Raw genomic sequence first — 17,524 nt, forward strand, 5'->3', positions numbered from 1 at the left:
TTGTGCAGGTTGTGTTTTGAAAATTATTATTATGCTTATTATTCTTTACAGTGAAGAAATATTCACCACAAAATGTACTTTCTTGCACATCAATAAATCATACCCAAGAAAGTGAGATAAAAAAGTGACTTTAAAATAATTTTCATTTGCATATAAGGTGAATGGTCTTAAAAGGCACTTGACAGGTAGAGACACTGAGTAATGTATATTTACTTTCTGAATTTATTCATTTCTTTATTCAGAATTCTTTCTGACTGGGGTAGTTTTGCCTAAGTGTATGCTTACAGGTTATTATTATTGCTGTTGTTTTGCTGTCAGCTAAGAGGAGTAAGTTATGATGTAAAATAAGTGTTTATAATTTATTATGAAATGAAATATTTAGTCTAACAGTTTATTTAAAATATCATCTAACAGGATTTCTAATTTTTAGGATTGCATCTAGTAAAAGCTTAATGACCATCTGATTTATTTATTGCTGTTTAGGCAATCTCTACGGAAAGCTGTGAAATATCGCCCTGCTAAAGAAAAGAAAAAGGCAGGACATTCATTGGCTACAACAACACCATTAGTTCGCATGATTTTTGAAAATTTCTTCACAGAACAGTTAGAAGCATCTTCAACCAATACTCCTAGGCGAAAGCGATGTGGTGTATGTGAGGTAAGACCCAGATGTTATAATAAACTATTTAGGGATCATAAATACTCTGAAATAAAAGTTATAAAACAAATTTATATGCTATTAAATATTTTTTCCTCTAGAACTACTCTTTTAGATATACAGTGATACCTTTCTAAGATGACCTCCAGTCTTTCAGATGATTTTAGTTTTCTGTTGGTCTTTTTAGGGAAATGATGTTCATTACTAATATTTATAGTTTAAAAAATATTAACCACATCACTGTAATCATTTTATTGCTAGTTCCCTGCAGAATATAATACTAAAGCACTTGTAATGTACCATAAATGATGCTAATGTAATATGGAAAATAATAAAAAAAAGGCTATTCTTCTAATAAAGAACATTAAAACTGAATTTCTTAAAGTTACCATATGTATGGATTCTAATTTCTTTTAATTTCAATTAAGATAAAGCTTGTATTTCTATAATGATTATGTCTATTAAATACAGGATACCAAACCCATTATTTCTTTAATAATTTTGACATTAATAAAGATATTATAGTTAAATCTGAAACAGGCTTATCTTTATTTGGGAGAAATATGATGACATTATAAACTTGTTGGAAGTGGTTACCGTTTATGTCCAAACATTAGTTCATGATATTTTGGAACATCCTTATCACAGGGTTCGTAGCGGTCCTTATAAGTGCTTATAAGTCCTTATATTTGAAAATAAAATATAAAGGCCCTTATAGGTGCTTACTTTTTCTTTAAAGCCCTTATTTTTTTTGTTTTTAATGCTTATTTTTTGCTTTTAGTGCTTTTTTTTAAAATGAACGTGCAATTTTTCCCTGTACCAAAGCCGAAACTAAATAAACAACTTTTCTTCTTAATATGGAATGTCAGATTGTGAATCATACTCCCGGAAACAGCTTTTCCCCCTTTCTCTGCATTAACATAACATCTGGTGTGCGCGGTGAGTACAGACAGGTGCCCGTCGTTCTGTTGGTCAAAGAATTGCGAAAGCAGTAGAAAATTCCGGTACATTTGGCATTCTTTTCCTCCCACCCAAATACTACACATGTGTGAATTTCTATCAAGATCTTAATAATTTGCATTCTCGTTCCGCCTGGTCAGTTCATATTCGTGTTTATTATGATATGATCGTTATGCTTATATTATGAGCATATGTATGAATGTTTATAATAACATTGTTGCAGTAACTGAAGTATAGTAAACCTCCAAAAATGGTTGTGTTTTAACACAGATTAGCTTTCTAATTAATAATATTCGGAATGGCGTAAATAAAGAGAAAGTAATCGAATAGTCAAAATAATTTAATTTTTTTTGGCCAATACATTATACAGTACGAAGGTTGGGAGGTTCTCCCCTTTCTCCGCAAAATCTCGAATATTGAAACTGTTACAGTTCGTTGCAAAACAAGCAATGGACTTTTTTTTTTTTTTTGTCAGTCACTTTCTAATCTGGATTGAATAGGACTGAAAGTTTTGAGGTCTACCAACCCAAGTGAAGAATGATTCTATTCCGGAAATTTAATGCAGTCTGTTGAAAATTAGAATGAAAAACACCCCAAGTCTCTTTCTTTTTCTCGATTTAGTTCTTTATTCTACCGATATCGGCAGCTGTTGAATCCGATTCCGTAATATCATGTAGGGAAGAATTACGATGCATGTATTGCGCAATAATGTTTGCGATATTTTGCAGAGATAATTAATTTTGATGTTCGTTCCGAGATTTGTTTATGAACACTTAAAAGAGTTTTACTGTGCTTGCTAAGCAGAATATTTTTCTGTTCCGTTGGTTTGTTTTTATATGATGCACATATCGAAATGTCAAAAGCATTTTTTTAGCGGAAAAATCTAAAGAACGGCTACAGTCTATCCCCCCTCCGCTCTTCTTTTTCAAGTATAGTTCTGTAAATCAAACTGTTATTTAAAATTAAAAAAAAAGTAATTGTTTTCCATGGTTGAGGTTCCATGCTTATTCTCTCTTAATAAATGCTGCATTTCTCATATTTTAAATTACGAGTCTATTTTTTGAAGTTATGCAGTTGTGTATAATGTAATTAGACAGGTGCTTATTTTTTTTCTTAAAATGTGCTTGAAAAGTGCTTATAAGTGCTTATTTTTTGAACTAAAATGTGGCTATGAACCCTGTTACCAATACATCCATAGCTACAGACTAAATTGCATTGTTGATGCTAGCTTTCAAAGCATCTAATTCATTGTATGTTTGTGGGAACTCAGCTTTTTAGATATTTCTCACAAAAATAATCAGATGGCATTAGATTATGTGAATGTATTGGCCAAAGTTTCTTTGAATTAATGCAGTAGCAGAGTCAAGAACTATACCCAGATCTTCAAAGAGGATCTAAAACCATGAGCTATATGCCACTCTTTTCTCTTAGTCAGGCTGTTTTAATTTGTGCTCCACAGAAATATAGCACAGGCAAAACTTTTTCTGCTTCTCTTTTTATCCCTTTTGTCACTCCTCCTTTTTAAGAAAAACATGACCGTAACTGCATCTGAATAATCACGATTCCCATGAAAATTAATGCATTGAGTTCCTAGAAGATACCAGTAGTTGATCTTTTGCCTTCTGGATTATTTCTTCTCTCCTCCCTTTTTTTACTTGACCTTCTGCATTCTTGTCTAATAAAAGTTCTCTTGCTTTTAAGTTTCTTTATATAGTTTCAGTTGTTAAATGAAAAATATTTCCTCTAGAATTTTTATTCCAAAAATTAGCACTGATTTGTATTTTGGGGTTCTATTTTCTGTTAAATATGAACAATAAACATTCGTAACTCCAAACTATATTGATGCATTTCCTGTGTGCATCCACACATACATTAACATTAAAAACTATCTCTATCAAAAAGCAGAAACAAAAGGAGTTCAGTAGAGGCCAGTCGAACAGAAGGTACTTTTATTGTCACAGCCAGAAGGTAATTTTATTGTCACATATTGAAAGACACTAATTTCTAAATGTTGTCTAGAAGATATTCTGAAAATGCATGTTTAGAAAATGTTCTGCCTTTTCTTCTTCTCTGTGAATATGAAATTTTCTGATACAGAAGACAATCTTATTTCTCTTTTAGTAGGTGAATGTTGTATTGATAGTTTTTTAGTTGTTTTGACAAGATAATTTGAGTTGAAAATTAAGAGTAAATATTTTGTAGAGCTCCTGGCTATCTTCTGGAATTTGGAATCAGTATTTTTGAGTAAACTGAGAAATTTGATCCTAAAATTACAGGAAATATTCTGAAAGTTTCAGAATCAAAAGATGAGTTAATTTCATTGAAGCTTGTATTGAGGAACTTGAAGACAGTTCAGATTAACATTGAGTAGCAACACCTTGAAAAGAGATAATTAGTATTGTCGCTAGCTATTAAAAATTTGTAAAAGGGGAAGGGCAAAGGATTGCTAGACTATACTTACATACAATTCCTTTTATGCTTCAGGTTTCTCTCATCATTTATCATAACCAAATCAAATTTGCTGTGTAAGTAACGACACTTGTAAATACTAATGATCATTATATCACACAGAATTAATCACAAATTTCAATTCCATTCATATAAATATCTTAATGAAGTACAAATATTTCATTAAGATATTAATATGAATAGAATTGAAATTTGTGTATTTATATAAAAATTAATTGTATGGTACAAGCCTCCTTATTTTAACTATGCCCAGCGGTTGATATATGAAAGGGGCCCAACTTGCCTGAATTCTTGGGGCTCCTCATTTTAAGACACAGAGTTTGTTTTTTATATTTTTTTAATAAATTACCCTAAATATGGGACTCTTTTACAGTTGCAACCAGTATGACCCCATAAATTCATCTATGATTATGTTTATAGAAAAATTTGTATTGACTGACAATGTTGTCCAGGAGCACATTGCTGCATAATTTGGGGCAATACTGTATTAAAACAATTGTTTAGGGGATTTGAATCTTGTTCCGTTACTTAATTTAATAAATAAAAGCTTACCAACATGAAAGACTCAGTTTCTTGTAAACATATTCTTACGAAAAGGTTAAAATATTCATTCATTTATTTATTTTTTAAAGGCATGCCAACTTCCTGATTGTGGTAAATGCTCATTTTGTCGTGACATGATCAAATTTGGAGGCACAGGAAGAGGTAAACAAGCCTGTAAACAACGTCGGTATGTTCCTCCATTGTTTTTATTATTTATTGTTGATTTAGGTGCAGATATTGTATTTTTAAAATATGACGGTTATTTTCTATTCATTTTCACTTATTGTGTAAAGATTTTCTGTATTCGTATTTACAAAACAAAATGTATAGTGTTATTTCTTTTTGCATTTTAGCATTCAAATAAGAGGCTGTAATCAATATGTTATTAATTTGTTTCTTATATATGTTGGTGTCCAAAATTAAGGTTACAATCACATATTTTGCAATAATTCAAAAGAACTATCACTATTATTTTAAAGATTGATGCTATGTATAAATCTGGGAATGGCAAATATAATGAATGCCAGTGTTCTTATGCCAGTGTAAATGTAATCAGTTTCTGAATCTTTTACATTCATCTGTAAAATTGTTTGTCCAGCTAGAAAAATTCATTGATTTCAGTTAAAATCTGTTCTTGCAGTTATTGTGGATTGAGATGGAGAACCAATAATAGGCTTGAGGCTGTCAAGTTTCAGATAAAGGTCACTATATAGATATGAGTGTCTCAAAATGTGATATCTTGGTTATGTTGCCAATTAGCTAAACACTACTACCAGAAGGCCTGGCTCAGACCATCCACCTGCAGAAGATTGATATATGGCATTAAATATATGACACAGCAGTGGTATGTGTGGTCTATCGACATAATCAAAGGCAGAGCTGGCATGCACCAAGCTAGTATGAACCAGGTCAGAGACTATGAAAGCCTGTCATGGTGTTGTATGCATTTATGTGTAGAGGAAAAGTTTTTTTTTTTTTTTTTTTTTTAATAAATAGTGTCTTATAAAGTGAATAAAGTGTCTTATGCAACGAGTATATGATGACGATACAACAAACTGGCAACGATGATTGTGGAATTGTAAAGTAGCAAAAAGAAGTGCCTACACGAAGAGCTTTTCAGCTATTGGATATTCATTTTCATTTTCTAATAGGGATTTTTCCAAAGACGGCATAAAGTAAAAGTTTTCTAGCCTTTTTGTTTCAGAGGAATTAAACATGCAGTAGCTAATAACTTAACTGAGAGAGCAAAATAAAGCTCTTATGGACAAACGAACTTCAGTTATTACTCCACAACCTGATAATTCGAAACTTTCTGTTCAGTTTAAAGTTATTTAGGTATACAAAATGATTCATGTGATAATGTGGGGAATGTACTGATTTCTAGTTTGTCTGGAAAATTGTATAGTCTTTTAAAAACTTGTCGGCTCTTGATCTTGATAATCCTTCCAATAAAGATTATGATGTGTTGAAAACAACATTGAGAAATCATTTAAATTTTAAGCCACTTATAATGTTGAGCAGGTATGTACTTTTAAATCAAAAGCAGCTAGAGTGGGAAACAATTTGTATATGGCAGAGTTACAACCACTCCCTACTGTGTGCTTATGATCAGAATATGTTAAATATGATGTTGTGGAATGTGTTTGTTAATGGGCTAAGGGTTATTCTGAATAGAATTTTTGAGCAGGATAATATTAGTTTAGATGATACTTTAAAAACAGCTTTGGCAATGGTGAAAGTATTAAAATGTGCAAACAAAGTAATTTGGAAACCTGTAGAAATTCAGAAAATTAGTACCAAGAATAAAGGTAAATCTAAATCAGTCACTCCAGAGCAAAAGTTTGAAAAACAAAACTTCTCAGAGTGCTAAAGGTAAAATGTTTTTGTGATGTACAGGAAATGACCACGTTAGGAATTCTTGTAAATGTAAGACAAGTATCTGCCAATTTTGTTAGAAAATCAGGCACATTGAAAGAGCATGCTGTACTCCTAAAAATGCTGAAAATCATACAAAAGCAACTTGATGTAGAAAACGAAAACACGATTGTTATAAACAGCATAAATTCCAGTGAGGTAAAAATAAGAAACCACCCATAATGCTTCAAGTGAACATAATAGGAAACTGGTAGCTATGGAACTGGACACATGGGGTGCAGTATCAGTAATGAGTTTTAAAAATTTCTGGCTAATTTTGAAAGATAAAATTCAGAATACAAGTATTTAAAACATATAATGGAGAAAAACTAATACCTTTAGAATTTATGAAAATCAAAATCAAAAATAAAATCTTTATATTGTTAAAGAAAATCCTGATACAATATTTGGTCGAAAATGCCTTTCAGAGATAAATTTAGATTGGTCCTCAATAAAGTCAATTTCTGTCTCTCAAAAAAAGTAGTTTAAATAAATTATTAGAATAATATAAAGAGATTTTTTATGAAAAATTTAGGGGAGATAAAAAATTATGAAGTTCAACTAGAATTAAGACTGAATGCTTCACGAATATTTTGTAGAGTTAGGCAAGTACCATTTGCGTTAAAAGTCCAGATAGATAAAGAAATTGATCACTTGGAAAAGAAGGATATAATAGAAAAGGTTGAAACATCGGAATGGGCAACTCCGGTAGTACTTGTAGTTAAGTTGGACAGCTTTGTGTGACTGTGTGCCGACTACTTGATAGCAGTAAACCCAGATATTGTTACGCATCAACATCCTTTGCCGCACTGTGGAAATATTTTCATGTTTGAGTGGGGAAAAGCATTTTTTAAAAATTGATTTTAAGCATGCTTTCTTACCCAGAAGTACACCCAGAAGCTCAAAAACTGATAGCAATAAAAACACACGGAATTATACAAGTATAAGAGTTTAATGTTCAAGCCAAATGCAGTGCTGGCAATCTGGCAACATTACATTGATGCAATCTAGCATCATTACATTTAAAAAAATTGATTTAAGCATGTTTACTTAGAAATGAAAATAAACCCAGAGACTCAAAAATTGCTAACAATAAGTACACACATGGGATTATATAAGTGAAAGAGATTATTAATATTCAGGCTAAATGCAGCACCAGCAATCTGGCAACGTTACACTCATGGCTTATTCCGAGGAATGGAAGTATTCATGGATGATGTGAAAATAACAGGGTTTGACGAGGATGCACATTTTAATTTAAATACTTTAAAATTTCTTTCAAAAATGTGAAACTCATGGACTAAAATTAAATTTGGAGAAAAGTAAATGTTTTCAGTATCAGGTACAATTTTTAGATCACGAAATTTATGGATTGGATTGGATTAGATTATTCAGTTATGGCAAAGCACACGAGGGCTATCTGCCTAAAGGGAGGGATGCCTTCGTGGAGGACTTTCTAAAAGAAACTCGCTCGTATACACTTGACACATGGGGAAAACCACGAAAACCACAAAATTCATGCTAATGGTGTACATAAAACCAATGAAAAAAAATTATCAGCTATTGTCAGAGCCCTGAGAACCAGAAATGTCCAGGAAATTCAAAGTTTTTTTTGGGATTAGTTAATTTTTATAGTAAATTTTGCCCAAATTTAGCGACATTTATAAACCCCTTAGACCATTTAACTAAGGCTCAGAATGGGATTGCACAAGGGGTTGTCCGGAGGCTTTTCTAAATATTAAAAAAGAACTGTGTTCACAAAAAGTTGAGACATTATGATCCAAAATTACCCTTAACATTAGCAACTGATGCATCACCAGTGGGGGTTAGACATAGTACTTTCCCACAAACTCCCTGACGGAACTGAAAGTCCAACTGCATTTGCCTCTACAACTCACTGAAACAGAGAAAATGTTTTCTCAAACTCATAAGCCTTGTCAATTATGTCGGGAACAAAAAAAACTATATTATGCATATGTTTCTATTGTATTTATACCACGTACAGTATATTTTTATTATAGTGTACTTCATATTCTATATTTCACTATTACAATATCATTTTCTGTATATGTTGAATATATTTATTGTAATTTGTAATCGTGACTTCGTCACTGGGGGCATACTCTGTAGTCAATCAGCAAGAGGTGCAACAACACCTGTCCTGTCACATCACAACTTCTGTCTCGCCTCGCTGTCTTTTTTTGGCTGGCGCCATTGGAGTAAAAGATTGCTACGCAGTGTTCACGGTACGAGTCTTATTCCTGTGTGTATAATGAAAAATATTTTTATATCAATGCTGTTTCATTCAATTATGGAGTCAGATCAACCGATACCACTCTTCAATGGTAATCATCCTCCAAACTGCTTGGTGCTTGGCTACTTCTTGTACAACAGATGTGTCAAACTCGCATGCTGCATGCAGCCCTTGACTCATATTTCTGCTGTTGTTGATTTGCCTGAAATAATGAAAAAAATATTTACCATATATTAATAAAAATTGGAATCTCACCTAATATTGAGATGTGTAAAACCTTGGGTGCTAAAAGGATTCTTTTTTGTACTCAAAAACGGTTTCATTTCTCAGTAATATTTTATAAACCAACATTGAGAATGTGCTAAATCCTTTACAGATGCAATTAATAGAAATTCAGTGAAGTGGGCATCCCCAAATTTTAAAATACTTAACAGTGCATTTCCCAGAAAACCAGAAATTTGCATCGTATGTGATTACCACGTTCAGTAATATGTATTAGTTAAACAACTTTTATCACTTCTGAGAAAGAACAAGTTCCAAATGAGATTTAGATTTCATGCATACATCTGACCTCTGTTTTGAAAATCTTTAGTACGAGTAACATCATGTCTTCAGACATCCAAAAGCTAGTTGTAAAAAAAAGATCAAGGTGTCAGGAAAGAAACAATAGGTATTGATCTTCTACTAGGATTTTCTTATATTCCTTTTATTTTTTAAAGAACTATTGCATTAGACAAAGTTTTAGCCTTTTATTTTCTTTGCAGCCCACAGTATTGTATACCCCCCCAGATATATAAATCTTCATTTTTAGAAGAATGGGTTTGTTGCAATAAGCTATGATCAGCTACTTTATTTACAGTATGAAGCCCATTAATAAAGTGTTTAAACTATGCAGAGTGGCCATATTCCTTCATAGCTGGACCATTCTAGAAATCTGAGGTAATATTATGAAGTGTCGTGTTTTGACTGTACAGGGTTTAATTTTTATATCAGAAGCTTCTTTTTTTAATATATGTATATATATATATATATATTAAAGTTACTGTTGGCTGTCTCATGGTGTTGAGTGTCTGTAAATAAAAATTTAGTACATCAAACCAATTATTTAGATTTTACACTATTTTGACTCATAATTTTAATTTTGAACATTAGTATGCATGTATGTATATGTGTGCACACATATATATACAGTGGATGGACAAAAATATGGAAACACCTTGTGAAATGCATGTTTGAAAAGAAAGATTGATTTTAATGAAATATGTAGGTGGCGCTGGCGTTTTTGACTACTGACGCCACCTATACAACTTCGTAAATGTGCTAAACAGTTCAGTTGTTGTCGGAGTACTGTTATGTGAGGTTGTCATTGCATTATGTCAGAGTTAACAGACTTTGAACGTGGGCAAATTGTTGGAGCACGTATGGTAGGTGCTTCCGTAAGCAAGGTAGCCGAGGTGTTTAGTGTTTCAAGAGGTACTGTATCGAAGATTTATTCCGCATATTTGAAAATTGGAAAAACATCATCTGCTAAATCACAGCGCGGATGAAAGTGTGTCCTGAGTGATCGTGACAGATGATCATTAAGGGCAATTGTGACGAAAAATAAGAAGACCACAGCTGCAAAAGTTACTGCTGAAATGAATGTTGTGTTACCGAACCCTGTGAGTACCAAAACAATTAGAAGGGAGCTTCACAAACAGGGAATTGCTGGCTGTGCTGCAATTGAGAAGCCACTCATCAGTGATGCTAATGCCCGTAACAGGAAAAGGTGGTGTTTAAGTCATAAAGCCTGGACTATAGAGCAGTGGAAGCGAGTAATATGGTCTGATGAGTCTTCTTTCACATTGTTTCCCACTTCTGGCCGAGTTTACGTCTGGAGAACGCCATCTCAAGCCTATAATACAGACTGCTTGTTGCCAAGAGTGAAACATGGTGGGGGTTCTGTTATGGTTTGGGCAGCCAAATCGTGGTTCTCTGCTAGCCCCATGATAACTGTGTCAGGGCACATGATTGCCAAGACTTATGTGAACATTTTGGCCGATCAAGTTCATCCCATGGTACAAACTTTGTTCCCCGATGGTGATGGTGTCTTCCAAGACAACAAAACCCCTGTTCACACAGCTCACATTGTCCAGGACTGGTTTTCTGAGCACGAGGATGAGTTGTCCCATCTCCCCTGCCCACCACAGTCACCAGACCTGAATATTATCGAACCTTTGTGGTCTACATTGGAACGGAAAGTGCGTTCTCGTTATCCACCGCCAACATCGTTATCTGAACTTGCCACCGTTTTGCAGGAAGAATGGTATAATATTCCCTTGGCAAACATACAGAAATTGTATTTATCCATTCCGAGAAGACTGCAAGCTGTTTTGGATGCCAACGGGTTTCCTACACCATATTAAGCAAAGAAACATGTTTTTTAAAGGTGTTTCCATATTTTTGTCCAACCCCTGTATATATATATATATATACACACACACACACAAACACACATACGCTATGTTTTAAAAGTTGCAGTGCAGGAGCAGGAAGACGTGGATTAATTAATAATTTGAGAAGTAGGTTTTAATTTATTAAAAAAGTTTACAAAGTTTGCTCTCTTTTCTTGGAGACAGACAAATATGGAACATGATATGAATGATAAATTAGATATTAAACTATGCAGTGAAGTGAATTCATAAAGATGTAGTAAGTGGCATACAAGAAACTGTAGAAAGACACTGGAGAATTAAATGGTTAATTTACTTCAGCAGAAAGATAGAAATGTTATGATTCAAAATCTGATTTTGATTCCTTTTCTCTGTTAATATTAACATTAACATATACTTTTTTTTAATAATATAAGAATTGTTGACTTAAAATTAAAAGAATGTGACATTTGAATTTACAGGTGTCCCAACATGGCTGTTCAAGAAGCTGATGATAATGATATATTAGATGATGAGTTAGATGATGCAATGGACAAAGTAAGCATTTTGTTTCTTTTTAGATGGGGAAGAATTTAAGATTTTTATCTGTGTCAATTTTTAAATCCGATATACGTTGACTTAATATGCCAATTTTTATTTTGAGCCAAAATAAATACCTCAGAATGGCATATTTCTGATTTAGAAATTAAATTCATCAAAACAGATAAAATTAATAATAATAATAATAATAATAATAATAAACAGACGAATAAATATTTTGTCTATGACTATGATAATATGCAAGTTATTTTGCTGAAAATAATGACAAATGTTGGCTACGAGAGCCTGATATTTAGTGTCATCTTGTTTAAAAATTTTATATAATTTCTTATACCACATGCATATATTGTGCTGTAAAATATGCTGCAATATTGTAACTTACCACTATGCACTGAATAGGCTGGTACTTTGAAAAGTCTGTAAGTCTATAAAAACTTTAAAAAATTGTAATCAAATAAATGGGTATAACAGAATAAGTACACTTTGTATGGAAAATGAAGGGAGAAATTTTTGGGCATTGAATAAATGTTTACTTGAAATCTTCAATATTATTATAACTTATCAACATTAATGATAACAGTAGCATTGAGAGTAACTTTTTATCATGTAAAAAAAAATCCCTCATTATTATATTAAGTAATGTGGCCACCAGGGATAAAATGAAATAGATTGACAAACTCCGGTAATTCAAGATAAATATTTAGCATATGAGATAGACGGCTGCATGAAATTTTTGTAATCTTTCCCTTTAAAAAAATTTCCATGAGATCATGTATCCCTTGTGGAGTTAAATTGGTCAGTGGGCCAATTGTCTCAAACTTTAATAGCATGAGGGCTGAATGGATGATCTAAAAAAGCTGATGAGCCAGAATTATTTTGTAACAAAATTAAAATTTTTAATTAACAAAAAATATTTTAAATTCTGATTGCTAACTATTTAGCATATATAAACAATAGTAATAATATAGCAGAGGAAAATAATTCAATTTATGTTTATTTTTTATCTGAAATCTAAAATTTGGTACATGCAAGACATTTTTGTTGGTTTCACTTAGTAAATCAAGTATATCGACAGCCTTCAAATAGTTCTAACATGTTTAACTAATCATTAAATAATTTACATTAATTTAAACTAAAAGTAAACAAATTATGGAAAAATTAGTCACTTTCTCTTATTTATTAATTTTTTGAAGCATAAATAAATGCATATACTTAGATTAAATAATTATAAACTTTATTTTTTATTATAATTTGCTACTTTATGGTGTTTTGATTCTGATAAAGTTTGTAGCCTTGAATTGAGAAATTATCTTCATCACGGATTGTAAACGTTCATTAATCAATCATGTTTTTTTCTCACACTTGTTAATTTTGAATTGTGAAAAACACTTTTCACATACTCTTTAATAAAGCAAAAATTGTTATTATGAAAATTCAGAGCTGAGCTTATTTATTTTTTGACAGATGTGTTAACAAAAGTTAATAAATGAAAGTTAAAAAAAAAACTTATTCAAAGATTATCTTCAATTTTGTTTTTCACACTGTAAAATAATTAGCTCCATTTGTAGATTTTCTGCTGCATTTTTCATGCTCATTTTTAACGATAAAAAATAATGTAAATTCTAATTTTATTTAACTAAAATCTTGAAATATTTGCAACAAATGCATATTTAAAATGTATTCGCAGGCTGCATGAAATTGCCCGAGGGTCTGCATGTGATCTGCCAGTTTGAGACCATTACCTTAGGCAGCTCTGATATTCTTTGTCATTAAACAAATTATTACAAAGGTATTTTTTTAGATTATCCTTTTCAACACATGAAGCTCTTCAGTACATCATTTGAATGCAGAATTTTATTGGAAGTAGAATCATACCATCCTGTCTAACATTTCATAACATATATTAAATGCAGCAGAACTTTCTTGTTAAAAAACTATGGAGCAGGGATTCCCAACCTTGAGCATTGTATTGACCCTTTTTAGACAAATGGTTCTTTTCATCGACCCCTTTACATTTTTCTGTTTAGTTATACAGTACGCAACATAATTATAATGTAAATAATTGCACATAAATAACTTAAAGATAACAATTAGATTAAGAATATAAATAAGAGTTGTAAAAATGAATTATTAGATTTATGTTAAATTATTTTTGTGTATTATAATTATATTTAATTGTACAAATGTTAACATGTTTTCAGAAGCAAAATCTTATATTCTAATTGACCAAAAGTTTGATTTTAATTAATGTAATGGCTGTGCTTGATGCATTGATGCAGTTTCTTTTAATACTTAGCATAAAATGCATAATTTAACTTTTAATTACCTTATTAAAATATTCAACCTTTTTTTTTTTTTTTCATTTTAGTTTTGCATTCTTCATGTTTTTTTTATTGTGTTTCTTTATGTTCTTGCATTTTTTTATTGCATAATTGATTTAAAAATATTTAATATATTTTAAAATCGGTATTATATTTTTTCCTTATATTTATTTTATTTGTTTTCTTCTTCATCAACCTTATATCAACAAACAATTAATTATCAGTTTTATTAATAATTTTGTAATCAATGAGATCTGCATTATGTTGATGAATTGCTGGTGTTTATTCAGCTATCAAACCTAGATGATAATTTACTCCCTTTACAATTTCATGACCCTCCTGGGGATCAATACTGACACCATTCAGAATTCCTACTATAGAGTATTTTATATTAAGAATAAATGCTAGCAAGAATTTATTGTTTCAAATATAGAGTATCCGTATGAGATTGCTTACCTTTGAAATAAATGTTTAATGCTGTTGTTGGAACATTATCTTATCAATATCACTAATTTGTTAGAAATTTTCTGCTTTAAATAATCCACATAACATACATCATTAATAAAGCATATAGCATAGGTTTCCAATGACATAGGGCATGTAATACCTGATTTAAAATAGAGCATTATTAACAGAGTAAAGGAGATTAATAAAATGATGTTTTAACCGATGGTGAGATACATGGAATGATGTGTTCAACTGTGTATTCAGAAAGAATTGATATGATTTCAGCATTTAAAGATTAGTAACCCTCCATTTATATGTATGAACTATAATAAATTGTTCCTGGCTTTTTTTTCTTCAAATAAATAGGCAATAAAGCACAAGTTTTATATGCATTTCTTTATATTGAAACACTACTTCAGGAAGCATCATTTTTTTTAATGGAGCAGAAAATGTATTAAATATGATGCACAAGAAAAAAATTGTCCAATTTTGTATAACATTTTCTGTTATAAAATAATGCATTTGCACCCTGCAGCACATAGACAAAGAATTAAATTCATGAATAAAAGTGACTTTTGATCAACTTAAGGAGGAGATATGTGATATTGCATGACATGAAAGCTACCAAGTCTTTGTTATAGTTGAATTTTATTTACTTGTGCACTTATGCATATTATTTACATGTATTTCATTTGTTTCTGATTTCCTTTTGAATGTTTTGCAGAAAGTGCAGTCTTTTAAAAGTAATTCTGCAGCTAGACATGCTAAAAAGACAAAGGAAAAGGTGAGGTTTTTCTTTTGTATAATGTTTGAGGCCTATTATATCATATTTGTTGATATCTTAAATATCATATTTGCTTATATGATTTACATATTTATATTTCTAGATTGTGATTTCTTGGATTGGAGAGCCAGTAAAGAAAGAAGAGGAATCTTCTAAGACATTTTATGAAAAAGCATCTATTAATGGAGATCTAGTAAGCAAAACTTTATAAAAATTAATTTTATTATTCATAATTCATTCCTTCTTCTGAAGAAAAAAGATTGATTGAAAATTAGTTGCTTTAGAATTAATTATTTATACAGATTTTTTTATTTAGTGTGTATGTTTTTTTTTTTTTTTTTTTTTTTTTTTTTTTTTTAATATTTTTAGGTCATTCAGTGTTTTGATTATGTTTTGGTTTCACCAGCTGACCCTAGTACACCAATGTATATTGCACAGATCATGTCTATGTTTGAAACATCCAGTGGCAAAAAGATGTATCATGCTCTATGGTTTAGGTTGGTTTTACTCATATAGTTTTGTATAAATGACTTATTTGTTTTAATGTTATAATTCTGTACTGGCATTTACGAGTAGAAGTTTACATTCTACTATGTCTTTTATAAAATTAATATTCTTGAATGCTATGTGTCACAATGCTAATGCTTTAAAACTAACAACTACATGAAACAAGATACAGGTTTTAAGCTTTTAAGGTCTTGTTTTATTACATTCCATGTTTTAAAACTGTGCGTAAAAGTAAAAGATGTAGTCATTATGTCACACCAATAAATGTAGCATATGTATCCATGTCATAGCTGAAGCTCTCTTGAACTTTACTTTAGGATGGACTCATGTATATCATCAAATATCATCTTACTTCCATGTATATCATCAAAAAAGGAACGTATTCAATCTATTCAAATATCATGCAAAAAAATATGTATCAATTCAAAAGAAAAAGGCAACTTAGATGAAAAGAAAAAACATTTCGTGATAGAAATTATTAAAACATTTTTGGAAGTATTATTTTCTGCATATGTTTCTTTTTGTGACCGCATATTTATGTATTCCACTTTACTGGTGACATATATATGAAATCACATAGAAAATATTTAAAATATTAATTATAACTTTACATTAAGCAAATACTTTACAGTTAAAAAAAAAATACAATTTTTCTAATGATTTCATTAAAAATTATATATGTAATGGTGTTAGAAATTTCATTTTCATTATGTTATCATTTTCATTGCATTATTAATATTATTTAGATATTAATCTGTAAAATAATCAGATTCAGTTTTGTTACATATAATTTTTAGAATAAATTTTTTGAGAAATGCTAGGCATCAGAACAAAATAGTTTTCTTTGCCTTATATTAAAAGTGAGTGAATGAAAATACAGTACCATAGTATTTATGTTGCAAAGATCATGTAAAGATTGTTACATTCCATTATAATGCTTCTGCTTTTGATCTGCATATTGCTGGCATACAAGTTTCGTTGAAAAACCTATTATTTTTGTTGCATCGCCATTTCCCCCTTTCTTTTTTTAAAATATTTTTATCATTTACCTGAAAAGTAGATTTTAATGAGGTAGATAAACAATACTCATTTGTATGTTTTTAGTCGTGGGTCTGAAACTGTTCTGGGAGAAACATCTGATCCCAATGAAGTTTTTGGTACATTTGAATGTGATGATGAGGAGATAATTTCAATAAGCAGTTTATGTGAGGTAAGTTTGGTAAATTTTAATCGATTCATAAAAAGAATCACTTAAAAACCTATCTTTTGTGAACATCGTTGTAGTAAAGGGTATTAAATGATTCATGTATGTTATTAAAGCCATGTAAGTTATCACTAATCATTCAAAAAAAAATGTTTACATTTATTAGTGTAATATACTTGTAAGCAATTCTGCTTGGAATCTCAGTTGTATCTTATTCAATTTGTTTTAGGTTAAATATCAAGCTATACCTGAAAACTGGTCTCAGCTTGGAGGAACTGAAGAATCACTGTCAATGTATGAAATATATGATGAAACTGATGAAAAATCATTTTACTGTAAAAAATGGTAATTACTTTTAAGTATATTTCTGTGTGATATTTTAAAATGTCTTTAAACAACATTTTTTTTTGTAAAGACTTGAGATTGCAAATTTTTTATTGATATTTGACAAGATTCTTTGATGGACATGTTTTATAGACATCACTGAAGGA

The 17,524-nt window shown here is 30.7% G+C and overlaps 1 protein-coding gene across 1 annotated transcript in view; it reads left to right on the top strand.

Moving 5' to 3' along the window:
- The window catches only part of LOC118191960 (DNA (cytosine-5)-methyltransferase 1-like), a 105,294-nt gene that overhangs the window by 53,064 nt on the left and 34,706 nt on the right, over positions 1 to 17,524 (top strand). Inside the window, exons 11-18 of the mRNA XM_085820090.1 lie at positions 484 to 658; positions 4,720 to 4,817; positions 11,692 to 11,767; positions 15,263 to 15,322; positions 15,426 to 15,515; positions 15,692 to 15,819; positions 16,934 to 17,039; positions 17,263 to 17,378. Coding sequence (XP_085676216.1) covers positions 484 to 658; positions 4,720 to 4,817; positions 11,692 to 11,767; positions 15,263 to 15,322; positions 15,426 to 15,515; positions 15,692 to 15,819; positions 16,934 to 17,039; positions 17,263 to 17,378 — 849 coding nt within the window. The remainder of the gene's footprint in view (positions 1 to 483; positions 659 to 4,719; positions 4,818 to 11,691; positions 11,768 to 15,262; positions 15,323 to 15,425; positions 15,516 to 15,691; positions 15,820 to 16,933; positions 17,040 to 17,262; positions 17,379 to 17,524) is intronic.

Source organism: Stegodyphus dumicola, chromosome 7 (assembly GCF_044657685.1).
Source record: "Stegodyphus dumicola isolate Sdum_Otavi_A_Nest chromosome 7, ASM4465768v1".
Taxonomy (NCBI): Eukaryota; Metazoa; Arthropoda; class Arachnida; order Araneae; family Eresidae; genus Stegodyphus; species Stegodyphus dumicola.